The sequence below is a fragment of the Phycodurus eques genome, chromosome 15, assembly GCF_024500275.1.
Source record: "Phycodurus eques isolate BA_2022a chromosome 15, UOR_Pequ_1.1, whole genome shotgun sequence".
In the NCBI taxonomy this organism is placed as follows: domain Eukaryota; kingdom Metazoa; phylum Chordata; class Actinopteri; order Syngnathiformes; family Syngnathidae; genus Phycodurus; species Phycodurus eques.
In genome coordinates, this window is record NC_084539.1 from 23,169,085 (window position 1) to 23,182,227 (window position 13,143).

Here is a 13,143-nt window from a genome sequence, read left to right on the forward strand (position 1 = left end):
CTGTGTGGCTTCTCGTGTGGCTTTTTAAGTCTCCCTTCTGAACGAATCTTTGGCCACAAACTAAACAGCAAAATGGCTTCTCGCCTGTGTGTGTCATTTTGTGACTTTTTAGGTTTCCCTTCCGAGTGAATCTTTGACCGCAAACTGAGCAGGTGAAAGGTTTCTCCCCAGTGTGTGTTCTGATGTGCTGTTTTACGTTTCCCTGAAGAGAGAATCTTTGACCACAAACTGTGCAGACAAAAGGTTTGTCACCAGTGTGTGATCTTGTGTGTGTATTTAAATCTCCCTTTAAAGGGTATCTTTGCCCACAAACTGAACAAGCATAAGGTTTCTCTCCAGTGTGCGTTCTTGTGTGTCTTGTTAAACTTTCCTTTAACGAGAATCTTTGTTCACAAACTGAGCAGGCAAAAGGTTTCTCACCAGTATTTTCCTCTTATGTGGCGTTTTAAGTTTCTCTGTTCGGAGAATCCTCGCCCACAAACTGAACAGACAAAGGGTTTCTCACCAGTGTGTGTTCTTGTGTGATCTTTTAAGCTTCCCTTCTGAGTGAAGCTTTGCCCACAAACTGAGCAGACAAAAGGTTTCTCACCAGTGTGTGATCTTGTGTGTGTATTTAGATATTCCTTTGAGGTGTATCGTTTACTACTACAAACTAAGCAGGCAAACGGTTTCTCTCCAGTGTGTCTTCTGATGTGTCTTGTTAAGCTTTCATTGCTAGAGAATTTTTTACCACAAACTGAGCAGCCTAAAGCTTTTTCTCCAGTGTGAATCATCATGTGCCTTTTCAATTGAGACTTGTAGCCAAAAGTATTTCCACACAGAGAACATGTGCAGCGTTTGTTGTCAATGTGACCTTCCGACTCTTCATCATCATCTTCTTGATCATCATCACGAGTGTTAGGAGAGCGCGACGTCACGTGGCGACCGTCTGACGGCGGCGCTGAGAGGCCGTCTGCGTGCGATGGTCCGCGGCGGTCTCCGTCGCCTTCTGTTGTCGTGTGTCGACAGGAGCTGCCGCTGCCGCCGCTGCTCGGAGCCTCCGCTCGCCTCACTTGGACCTTCATCTTCACTCTTCAAAGAGACGCCAGTCGATGGCAACTTTGGCGAGATCAGATGGCATATAATAAAGACGGGGATAGCCCCGTCTTTATTGCACGGGGGCTCTTCCTCCTCTTCTTTGACGCGAAGCCGCTCCGGCTCCTGCCGCTCGGGACGAAGCCGTGTCTCACTGGTGCCTGCGGGACACAAAAATACAAACTCGTGTGGTTTGGGTTAAGTCTGTTTTCACTTTCATGTTGTGTATTGTTGTTTGCAGCTCATTTTCATACAATTTGATCAAAAGTGGTAAAGACATTGCTCACTGAATTTGAATTTCCTTTTGCAAGACAAAGTTGAACGAGAGTCACTGTTGTGTTTTGTTTCTAATTGCATTCTACATTTTTGAAAGTACTCGGAGACTTCATCGCGTTTGGATGGATTTTCTGGGCGTGGCTAAAAGCTTCACGGGGGTGGGGCTTATACTGCCCTTTTGTAATCTGCCTGGTGAGCGCAATCGCTGAATTGGCCTTCGTTTATGATCCGTTTAAAAAAAAATGAAAAATCTGAAGTTACTCAGCATTTACGCGATACTTGAGTAGTTTTGTCCACTCGGTATTTTAGAAGTTTTCTTCAAGTCATTCTTTGGAGGACTACTTTGGAGTCCTATTATTCTGCTTGTCTTCAATGTCACGTCATAAAGGTTCCTTCCGGAAATGGAGAAGACGCCGTGATCGGACCTGCCGTGGCGAAGCCCAAAAGCCAACTTTGGGCTCGTTGCGAGCAGCGTGCAGCGGTTGACGTCGTGGCTCCTTCTCGTCTTTTGCTCGCCAAACCTCCTCCGCACACATTTGATTTTCACAACACTTTGAGCGGTGTCTCCATCGCAAGTGCGTCTCTTTGTTAGCAAGCTAAGCTAAATGACGACAGAAGCTTCACGTGCACCGAGACGAGCTCGAACATTTCACGAAAGACGTTCGAGTCCAGTTACGAAGCGTCGCCACAAATTCAGGAAGATGTGCTCGGCCCTCTTCGGATTCTCGTTTTCGCACGGGAACGAGATGACCCGGAAGCACTTGGGAGGGAGCGCCTTGGAATTCTACAAAAAGTTTCCTCCTGAGCAAGCAACATTACCGAAAGAACGGAGATTCATGACCCCAAATCCTTTGCGGCAGCAATATTTCAATTTAGCTCATTTACACGCTACACGAAGACGCTCGAGACATTTACACACAATTATCACAATAAATAGCAAGAACTGTATTTATAAATAAACGACAACTAAGAATGCGTAAGTCCTATTCAATCAGAGCAACGTAAACAGAGAAAGTTGCGCGCAAGTCCAGTTGGACCCACGTTGCGCACGACCACGCGGATGGAAAGCCACCGATTGGTCATGCTAAGCTAGCCGGAGAAACTAGCACCGGAAGTTGCACCCGCGTGACTCTCGGCCGTGTTCAAACATGTCGTGTTGCCCCGTCACCCTTTGGGATCAACGACTACGACGCGCACTCTACATTACGACAAAGTCCTGCCACTCGTTTCCGGGTGCCGTCAAGTCGCAGAGCGTCACCTTTCTACTTCCGGTGGTGTGTCACAAAACAAGCGTCCTCCATCGATCTTCCAATTGATACCACGTGAAATGCCTTCGTCATCGGGGGAGGCTTTGGCCTGCTCTCCCACTTCCTGTTTCTGCAAGAGTTCTCCGCTCATTTGGAACTTTTAGGATGTGACATTGACGATAACCAAAGGTGGGCAGAGGAGCCGAAAATTGGACTCCAATCGAGGAGTTCATTCTTCAAACTTTCACTTTGCATAATGAAGTGGTCCTCCAAATAATTGTTTGCCAAAGAGGAAGACAAAAAGGCACAAGTATGAGCAACTGCTGAGAAACTTCGGATTTCTTCTTCTTTTCCTTTCGGCTTGTCCCGTTAGGGGTCGCCACAGCGCGTCATCCTTTTCCATGTAAGCCTATCTCCTGCATCCTCCTCTCGAACACCAACTGCCATCATGTCTTCCCTCACGACATCCATCAACTTTCTCTTTGGTCTTCCTCGAGCTCTCTTGCCCGGCAGCTCCATCCTCATCATCCTTCTTCCAATATACTCACTATTTCTCCTCTGGACGTGTCCAAACCATTGAAGTCTGCGCTCTCTAACTTTGTCTCCAAAACATCGAACCTTGGCTGTCCCTCTGATGAGCTCATTTCTAATTTTATCCAACCTGGTCACTCCAAGAGCGAACCTCAACATCTTCATTTCCGCCACCTCCAGCTCTGCTTCCTGTTGTCTCTTCAGTGCCACTGTCTCTAATCCGTACATCATGGCTGGCCTCACTACTGTTTTATAAACTTTGCCCTTCATCCTAGCAGAGACTCTTCTGTCACATAACACACCTGACACCTTCCTCCACCCGTTCCAACCTGCTTTGACCCGTTTCTTCACTTCCTGACCACACTCACCATTGCTCTGGACGGTTGACCCCAAGTATTTAAAGTCCTCCACCCTTGCTATCGCTTCTCCCTGTAGCCTCATTCTTCCCCCACCAGCCCTCTCATTCATGCACATATATTCTGTTTTACTTCGGCTAATCTTCATTCCTCTTCTTTCCAGTGCATGCCTCCATCTCTCTAACTGTTCCTCCAGCTGCTCCCTGCTTTCACTGCAGATCACAATGTCATCTGCAAACATCATGGTCCACGGGGATTCCAGTCTAACCTCATCTGTCAGCCTATCCATCACCACTGCAAAAAGGAAGGGGCTCAGGGCTGATCCCTGATGCAGTCCCACGTCCACCTTAAATTCTTCTGTCACACCTACAGCACACCTCACCGCTGTTCTGCTGCCCTCGTACATGTCCTGTATTATTCTAACATACTTCTCTGCCACTCCAGACTTCCGCATGCAGTACCACAGTTCTTCTCTGGGTACTCTGTCATAGGCTTTCTCTAGATCTACAAAGACACAATGTAGCTCCTTCTGACCTTCTCTGTACTTTTCCATCCACATCCTCAAGGCAAATAATGCATCTGTGGTACTCTTTCTAGGCATGAAACCATACTGTTGCTTGCAAATACTCACTTCTGTCCTGAGTCTATCCTCCACTACTCTTTCCCATAACTTCATTGTGTGGCTCATCAACTTTATTCCTCTATAGTTGCCACAGCTCTGCACATCACCTTTGTTCTTAAAAATGGGCACCAGTACACTTTTCCTCCATTCCTCAGGCATCTTCTCACGCACTAGAATTCTATTGAACAAGCTGGTCAAAAACTTCACAGCCACCTCTCCTAGATGCTTCCATACCTCCACAGGAATGTCATCAGGACCAACTGCCTTTCCATTTTTCATCCTCTTTAATGCCTTTCTAACTTCCCCCTTACTAATCATTGCCACTTCCTGGTCCACCACACTTACCTCTTCTACTCTCCCTTCTCTATCATTTTCCTCATTCATCAACTCCTCGAAGTATTCTTTCCATCTAGCAAGCACACTGCTGGCACCAGTCAACATATTTCCATCTCTATCCTTAATCACCCTAACCTGCTGCACATCCTTCCCATCTCTGTCCCTCTGTCTGGCCAGCCTGTATAGATCCTTTTCTTCTGAAATCACGAACGAAGATAACTACGTCAAATATGAATCTGCAAATTCAGATATTGCCGAACAATAACCTTACTCTCACGAGGGTCGCGGGCCCGCCGGCGCCCATCTCAGCCGACTGCGGGCGAGAGGCGGGGCCACAAACAAACAAAAACATTCACGCTCTTCAGCGAACCGAGCACGCATAACTCGATGTTCCGATGATTTAACAGGAAGAAAAGCAACACGTTGGTGAGAGACGACGCTTTTCCCTTTGACGCCTCAGACTGAAAAGTATCCAGAGTTGGTCGACCGTCTTCTACTTATTGACTTCGATGTTATTTTTAGATCATCACTCTTATAATTTGCGAATTTCAAGGATAGGCGGTCCTTTCCAAACAGAAGACAAAATAACCCATTTAAACATAGAGGCGACTACACGACGAGCACACGCGCGCGCACACTTAACCCCCCCCACCCCCAACCCTAAAGCACCAAGCGGCCAATATTTCACCATGCGCCTGCAGTACGCGATGTTTCGTAATCCCGACGGTCCGTGAAGGCGGCACAGCGTAGAAGCAAACATGGCGGCGCTGCTCCGTAAAGCGAACGCAGGTGAGCGATTTGGCCTCCAAAGAGCGCCGTGAAACGTTTCCGACAACGCTGGAAACGCGTTTGTTCGCTCGCTCGACGCTTTGAGCTTCAAGTCGGCAAGTTTCGGGCTCGCAGCGAAAAGCCGGAAAAACCAACAAAAAACAAGTTCGTTTTCAATGGGAGCATAGCAGTGACGTCATCTGGGGGAAGATTTGTCATGTGATTTATTCCGAGTGTCGCTCTGAGGTGAACGTGACCGCGGTCGACCTTTCACCTACTTAGCACGCCGCTCGTGGCGGGACGCTAGCCGATGCTTTGACATTGATGATGATGTTATTTTCGATTGCCATAATGAGCAGGGCTGGGCGATGCGGCATTACAATCGAATCGTGTTCGAAACAAATCATTCTGCTCATTTCGTTTGTTTCTGCGAGGAAATGAAAGTCAAAATTGGCTTTGAGGGCGACGCCGAGAAATTCTGTCCATAAAAGTCATGAAGAGAATCGGCGGCGAGGGGCGGCCTCGGCGCAGGCCGACCCTCGCCGGAAACGAGTCCCGCTTCCTGCCCCGTCCGTATCGGGGGGTCCGGTACCCCGTACTCCCGAAACACCCGCCGCAGGGCTTCCCGAGGGACGCGGTCCGACGCCTTCTCCAAGTCCACAAAACAACGTAGACCGGTCGGGCCGACTCGCACGCACCGTTGCACGGCCAGGACCAAAACCTAACCTCTTGGAAAGTCCATCGTCCGGCTACGGACGATGGACGTTATGGAAAGTCCGGGACCGGCGCACGAGTCGCCGCTCGGGGTGCCCGGTCCTCAAAACCTTCAGTGTGAGGACGACGACAAATACTAAAAAAAAAGACAAAGACAAATACTACGGTTGCGATGAGCGATTATTTGAATCATCGCGCAGCGTTTGTAAACTGCACCGGCTCCTCTCTGTTGGCAGCCGCGTTGTTAGTGTAAGCGGCGCACATCAGCGCAGACGTGCTTTCGACTACGGAAGCCACTTAAAAAGATGGATTTGAAAAATGTTGTGACAAAGTGGATCAATGGCCCGGCCCGAATGAAAAAGAATCCGGCTTAGGGCGACAATGCGAATGTGTTGCAGCCGTCGGCGTGTGCGTGCGCGGCCGTCGCGGCGTGTCTCAGCTCGCCGAGCTCCCAGAAACTCATCACATGCTGCGGCGGACGTGTCGAGACTTCGCCGACCGCGAGCTGGCACCCATCGCCGCCCGGCTGGACAAAGAGCACACGTACCCGGCGCAGCAGGTGCGTCCCGTTGCCGGGCTAGCTCGCTACGCTAATGGCGCTCGCCACAGTGCCTGATCTGCGCCTGCGCAGTTTAGATCTTGGAGCTGGGCGCCATGGGCGTGATGGCCACGGAGGTCCCCGAGGAGCTGGGCGGCGCCGGCATGGACTACCTGGCGTACAGCGTGGCCGTGGAGGAAATCAGTCGCGGCTGCGCCAGCACCGGCGTGGTCGTCTCCGTCAACAACGTGAGACGCTCCGTATTTGCGCTCCAGACGCGCGAGATTTAGCTTGTTGTTGTGACTCTCATCATAGCGTGTGCGGTGACTCGTGTCATGACTTTTGTCACGTGTGTCGCGACTACACTTTACACCGATTTTATCGGCCTGATCGATATCGGCCCATAATTAGCATTTTATGCCGATCGGCTTTAATGTCATGATTCGCCGGTCGTCGATGGGCTCCGCAAAAGACATTGATCGTGCACGGTATATTTCAATCCCAAAGTGAGTTTATTTTTAAACCTTGTCGCGAGTCTTTTGGCGTAGTCCTGTAAATATCTGACAACCGTTCAAGTTATTTAAAAAAACAAAACATGTCGACGGTGTGGGACAGACGACACGTAATGCCCGGCCGGATCAGACTACGTGACAAATTTGCTCTTTCACGATTGCGCTATGTCAGACTACTGCAATCAAATCTTCTATTCCGATACCACCGCGTCCGTTTTTTTTACGATCACCGGGCTTTATCTTGTCAACTCAAATGCGACCGGATACCCTCGTTACCGTGGCGACGACGACACCTAGTGGAGCGCGCCGACTGTATTACAAGGACAAATTGGGGAAAAGCGTGTGTTGGTGGTCACCGGTGCTCGGGACAGGAGGGGACGTTCGCTTAAGGCTCGCTTGAGGTACGTTCACGTACTTTTAAATCCGATACGGCTCGCAAGCAGGCGACAAAACGTTATGTAGCCTAGCAGGCTAGTGCTAGCGCTAACGGTTGTACGTAAACGTGCCGCCGTTCTGCGGAATCGTGCCCTAAAGTTTCGGTGTGGCTGAAGTCATTGAATGAATTCACAGAAGACCATTCATTTGTTCTGTCTGTCACTACGCCTCACTGGCATAAATAGAGGAACAAAGATACATTATTTTTTGTAAATATAATTTTGGGAGCAATTAAGTACACAAGTAAATACGGTAAATGAACAGGTCATCTAAATAGACACATCGCTCCATCTCGTGATGTTTTTTTTAAACTCGCTGATCGGTCCCCAAAATCCCGATCGTGTAAAGCCTAGCCGTGACACGTGTCGTGACTCATTCGATGTGTCGTGACTCATTCGATGTGTCGCGACTCATTGCGGTCATGTGCTATGCGTGTCAAGACCCTTGTCGTGACCCGGCCCGAGCGATGCGATTTATGTATTTGATTCGATTTTTTTTCCCCAGGCCAATGGCGATTCCGATATGTATCAGGAAAACAATAATATATATGTTGACTTCTTTATTTTTGGGTCGACTTGAGTCACACCTCTTGTCCCGCGTCGTATTGCGACTCTTGCCACCCGTGTGCTGTTGCCGACGACGTGTCCTGACTCCCCCCTCCTGCGTGTCAGTCTCTGTACTTGGGTCCAATCCTGAAGTTTGGTTCCGAGGAACAGAAGCAGAAGTGGATCGCGCCTTTCACCAGCGGCCACCGGGTGGGCTGTTTCGCCCTCAGCGAACCAGGTGACCCCCTCGCCGGTCACGCGTGCCAGCCCGCCTCCTGACGCTTTGACTTCCTGTGACGCGGCCTCCTCACAGGCAACGGCAGCGACGCGGGCGCCGCGTCCACGGCGGCGCATCAGGACGGCGACCGTTGGGTCCTGAACGGCACCAAAGCGTGGATCACCAACAGCTGGGATGCCGCCGCCGCCGTTGTCTTCGCCACCACCGACAGGAAGCTCAAGCACAAGGCACGTCGCCAAAGCTCGCCTTCGAGGCGGTTAGCGCGGGCTAATGCTAGCCTGTCGTGTCGTCGCCCCTCGCAGGGCATCAGCGCCTTCCTGGTGCCCATGCCCCACCCGGGCCTGTCGCTGGGCAAGAAGGAGGACAAGCTGGGCATCAAGGCGTCGTCCACCGCCAACATCATCCTGGAGGACTGCAGGATCCCGCTGGACCACATGCTGGGCCCTCGTGGCGCCGGATTCAAGATCGCCATGGTAACCAGATCGCCACCGTAGCTTCGCTTGGCTGCTTTCCGTCAAAACGTTAGCCGTAGCTAAGCTAAACATTGTCGTTTTGTGGAACCAAAATCCGCTCGCTTATTGCTAACATCTCATGCAAAACAACAAAGGCCTGCTAACGGAAATGAGCATAAATGTTACCGTAAGTAAAGCGGCGCCTTGAGATACGAGCGCGCTTCACCCCCTCAACTGCTAGAAGGCGCCGGAAAACGTCGAAATCCGGCCACCGTCAATTCACGTTGGCTTCCTCGCAGTGGAAGGACGATGTCAGTTGGTGGCGCTAGTGTACCGTTAACCTGGTTTGTCGTGTTTTGTGCTGGAATGTTACATGATTGCAGGTTAGGTGGAGAGCAAATGTTATCACGGTGTGTTTTTATAAAGTACTTTAAGCAGACGGAGCAGCAACGCATACAAGCGGAGCGTACATCAGGGCTGTCAAACTTACGGTATTTTTTATTTGTTATTTTTTTTGTCGCGGGCCACTTTTCCTCGAACCAGATCAACGTAGCGTCACTTCACCCTATTATTTCATCGACACAATTGCCCCGTAATCGATTGTTTCATATGTTGATGTTACCAACAAATTGAAATGGAAAAATTGTGGGCCACAAATATTAAGTATACAACTACTGTTCACTTTATGTTAAGAAACAAATATTTGTAATACCTGTTAAAAGTGAAGAAAAAATGCATTTTAAAAGACTATTTCATTACATAGAGAAAAAAAAACAAAGACTACAAAATTCAAATAGAAAGGAGCAGAGGGAAGAATAAATCTTGTTTTCTGTCCGTTTTTACAGAAATAAAAATATGTCTTCGTTTCACAATCAGATTTTCCTTTAGCATCTCTAAATGAATCACAAAATCTAAATTGAAAATTAAAATTTTAATGATTTGATATACTTTAGTGGGCCACATCAAGTGGTGCGGCGGGCCGGATCTGGCCCCCGGGCCTTGAGTTTGATAACTGTGGGCCGAATTCTGTCCAAACCCATCAAAGAAATCGTACATAGTTTTTGTGTCGTTTTCGTCTGGCGATGAGTTGTAATGTGCAATACGTGCCCGTCAGCAAACTCTGGACAGCGGGCGCATCGGCATCGCTGCGCAGGCGCTGGGCATCGCTCAGGCGTCGCTGGACTGCGCCGCCGATTACGCGCACAAACGACTCGCCTTCGGGGCGCCCATCGGGAAGCTGCAAGCCATCCAGGTAACGCGCGCGAGTCTTTGCGCATTCATCGGGTATTAGCCACACAAATGTGTATTTAGTTGTCGCCGTCGCCCCCGAGTGGCGAGAAAGCGTATTTTGATTGCCCGTTCGCGGCGCAGTTCAAGCTGGCCGACATGGCGCTGGCCCTCGAGAGCGCTCGCCTGCTCACGTGGAAGGCGGCCCTCCTGCGCGACGCCAAGCGGCCCTTCACCAAGGTACGCCGCCCGCGCCGCAACTTCCTGCCGCGAGCCCTTTCCCAATCAAATCCAATTCTGGTCTCCAGGAAGCCGCCATGGCCAAACTAGCCGCGTCCGAGGCCGCCACATTCTGTTCCCACCAGGTGAGTCCGTTGTCACCGTTGAAGTGAATTCAATTGTCGTTACTCGAGTAGTTGTTGGCGGAGGAATAGGCGCGAATAATTGACACCATGGCCTTAAAACATTTACAATTCGAGATGGCGCCAAAGCACTACTTTTCCATTAAGATTTGGCCGTCGTGTGACTGAATGAAGCCACTGCCCGCACTTTAACGTAGTTCCTTGGCACTAAGACGCCTCAAGATGGCGCCAAAGCACTACTTTAATATTAAGACGGGGCTTTGTCACGTTTTGAATAAAGAAACTTAGTGCAGCGCTCCATAAAAACAAATAAGAGGGTGTCAAGAAATGAACTGGTTTTATAAAGTAATTACTGTGCATACTGTAGTACTCGTGTGTTGGATGTGGGCCTTTAAGGGGTGTGGCCTAGTGAGTGACACCAGGAGCTAGAGTCTGCGCGCGACACAGGCGAGAGGTGTGGCTAGCGTGTGTGTCGGTTCTGTATTTGTGGCCTATTATGAGGGCATTCTTTCCATCCGTCCATTTTCTAGCGCTTCTCCGGGTCGGGTCGCGGGGGGCAGTAGCTTTAGCGGGGACGCCCAGACTTCCCTCTCCCCGGCCGCTTCATCCCGAGGCGTTCCCGGGCCGGCCGAAAGACGGGGACGAGGAGGAGTTCGAGTATCTCGGGGTCTCGTTCACGAGTGAGGGAAGAACGGAACGGGAGATCGACAGGCGGATCGGGGCGGCGTCCGCAGCGATGCGGACTTCGTATCGGTCCGTCGTGGTGAAGAAGGAGCCGAGCCGGAAGGCGAAGCTCTCGATTTACCGGTCCATCTCCGTTCCTCCCCTCGCCTACGGTCACGAGCTGCGGGTCGTGACCCAAAGAACGAGATCCCGGATAGGAGCGGCCGAAAGGAGTTTCCTCCGCTCTCCCTCAGAGAAGAAGCTCGGTCATCCGGGAGGGGCCCGGACGAGGCGGCCGGGGCATCTGATTCGGACGCCTCCCCGGTGAGGTGTTCCGGGCACGTCCCGCCGGGAGGAGACCCCGAATTTTGAGCTTGGCTCACAACACAAAGTAACAGCTGCTTTTTTTTTTTTTTTCTTTTTCTTTTTTTTCCCCCCCCCCCCCCAAATGGTCTCATTGCGGCGGCGGCGGCGGCGTCATCGGTCAGGCCATCCAGGTTCTGGGCGGGATGGGTTACGTGACGGACATGCCCGCCGAGCGCCACTACCGCGACGCCCGCATCACGGAGATCTACGAGGGCACCAGCGAGATCCAGAGACTGGTCATCGCCGGACAGCTACTCAAGGATTACGCAACCTAGCTGGACGCCAAAAGCCGAACCTTCTGCTTTCACACCATCTTGCGCCGGCGACTGGAACATAAACAACATCAACAAACACGACGAAGCGCCCATAATGCACAACGTGCTCATGCTGCCTTTTTTTTTTTTTTTTTCCCCAATCACTAAACATGAAAACATCCATTGATTCATTCTTTCGTTCTCCCCACTAAGGTCTTGAGTTGTTTTTTTTCCGTTTGGAAAAATCCCTTCAAAAGACGCTAAATGGACAGTAATCGTGTTTGGCCAACAGATGGCGTGCTAAGGACTTCCAAAGTGTTGCTGCGATCGTGATTGTAAACATGCTAAGTGAAGTGAAATAAAAAGATGTCGCCTCATGGCCAACTGGAAGAAAATAACAATTAGTACGTTCCTATTGACTGTTTTTTGACTCAGACATGGATAGATCAAATCTATAGTGAACCCTCGCAATCCACGCGGGTTACAGACCAAGAACTGCTGTGCATAGCCCAATGTAGCCCCCCTAAATGAGTTATGAAGGATTCATTCCAACTAATCCTATTCATGGTTCATATCTGTAAACAATGTACAGTATCCCCCCCCCCCCCTTAAACTATGATGCCAATACACTTTCTGAATGAGATGAACAGTTTGAAGTTGCAATGGTTCGAGAAATGTAGATATGCAAATATCTGGAGGGGACATGTGACGTCAGAGAGGGGCGGGGCTAAGAACCGCTCCCTTTCGCGTGGACTTGCAGAAACATCCAACATGCTCACGCTGCTATTGACAACTTTTGGATTTTACTTCCTCCGGCAGTCAACCCACAAATACAGCCCGCTGTAGTTCTCGTCGTTTCCGCCAGGTGTCCCACTTGGCTCAAGTCTCACGCTGGAAAGCCGGTTGAGCAGTTCCTTGCGATCCAGCCGAACGAAAAAGCTCCCATTTTCAGGGAAATCATGCGAAACGGACAAGGGTAATCATCTGTTTTAAAAATTACTGAAATGTAATGGATGCCTTTTTTTTTCTGGTCCAACCAAATGATCATAAAAAAGGATGGTACCCTTAACTTAAAGGGGAGTTTACAGTTTTTAAATAATGACTTTTAATCATATTTTGTCAAACTGACAATATGAATCTGACAGGTTTTCATTTGCAAAATGATCTGCAAAAAAAAAAAAAAAAAAATCAATCAAAGCGCACCTGAACAAGAACAACAAATCAGAGACGTGCGGAGCGACGCAACAGCAACCGACATTTCTGCTCGGCACTTAAGTTTAAGTTTGCACCGATTCAAGACATTTTGTGCTAGATGCAGCAGCGAAGCAGGCCCACGCCGTAACTGAGCCTCCGTTCGTGTTTCACAGTAGTGACAGCGTTCTTTTCTTTCAATACGCGGGCAGCGGCACCGGCAAAATTGTTGGTACTCTTCAGTTCAACAAGGGGGAAAAAAAACAATTGCCACAAAACCATTGGGGGTTGTCATTACGCTTTTCGACAAATTCGGTTTTCAGATGTTATTGGGGGGTCTACTACTACTTTAGTCAGTCTCGCGTCATTTCGGTGAAAGTTGTGGGTTTTTCTTGACTTAACGGAAGGGTATCGACTATTTTGTCCACGTGAGTAC

At 49.8% G+C, this 13,143-nt stretch overlaps 1 protein-coding gene across 4 annotated transcripts; it reads left to right on the top strand.

Moving 5' to 3' along the window:
- Window positions 1-4,785: 4,785 nt before the first annotated feature.
- acads (acyl-CoA dehydrogenase short chain) lies at window positions 4,786-11,917 on the top strand. Of its 4 annotated transcripts, none has more exons than XM_061697906.1 (10): window positions 4,786-4,868; window positions 6,323-6,483; window positions 6,561-6,710; window positions 8,081-8,192; window positions 8,268-8,419; window positions 8,495-8,665; window positions 9,759-9,896; window positions 10,016-10,111; window positions 10,180-10,236; window positions 11,385-11,917. In XM_061697906.1, exons 2-10 carry the CDS (start codon window positions 6,391-6,393, stop codon window positions 11,535-11,537), a joined length of 1,122 nt encoding a protein of 373 aa, XP_061553890.1. In that variant the 5' UTR covers window positions 4,786-4,868; window positions 6,323-6,390; the 3' UTR covers window positions 11,538-11,917. The 4 variants fall into 4 exon arrangements, with proteins under 4 accessions (XP_061553890.1, XP_061553892.1, XP_061553889.1 ...); XM_061697905.1 differs by lacking the exon at window positions 4,786-4,868 and adding an exon at window positions 4,896-5,231; XM_061697904.1 differs by lacking the exon at window positions 4,786-4,868 and having other exon boundaries at window positions 5,238-6,483; window positions 10,016-10,236.
- Window positions 11,918-13,143: the final 1,226 nt, after the last annotated feature.

Coding starts and splice junctions, on each gene's coding strand:
- acads (XM_061697904.1), top strand. CDS start 6,306: ATGCGAATGTGTTGCAGCCGTCGGCGTGTGCGTGCGCGGCCGTCGCGG. Junction 6,711..8,080: donor TGGTCGTCTCCGTCAACAAC/GTGAGACGCTCC, acceptor CCTGCGTGTCAG/TCTCTGTACTTGGGTCCAAT. Junction 8,193..8,267: donor TTTCGCCCTCAGCGAACCAG/GTGACCCCCTCG, acceptor GCCTCCTCACAG/GCAACGGCAGCGACGCGGGC.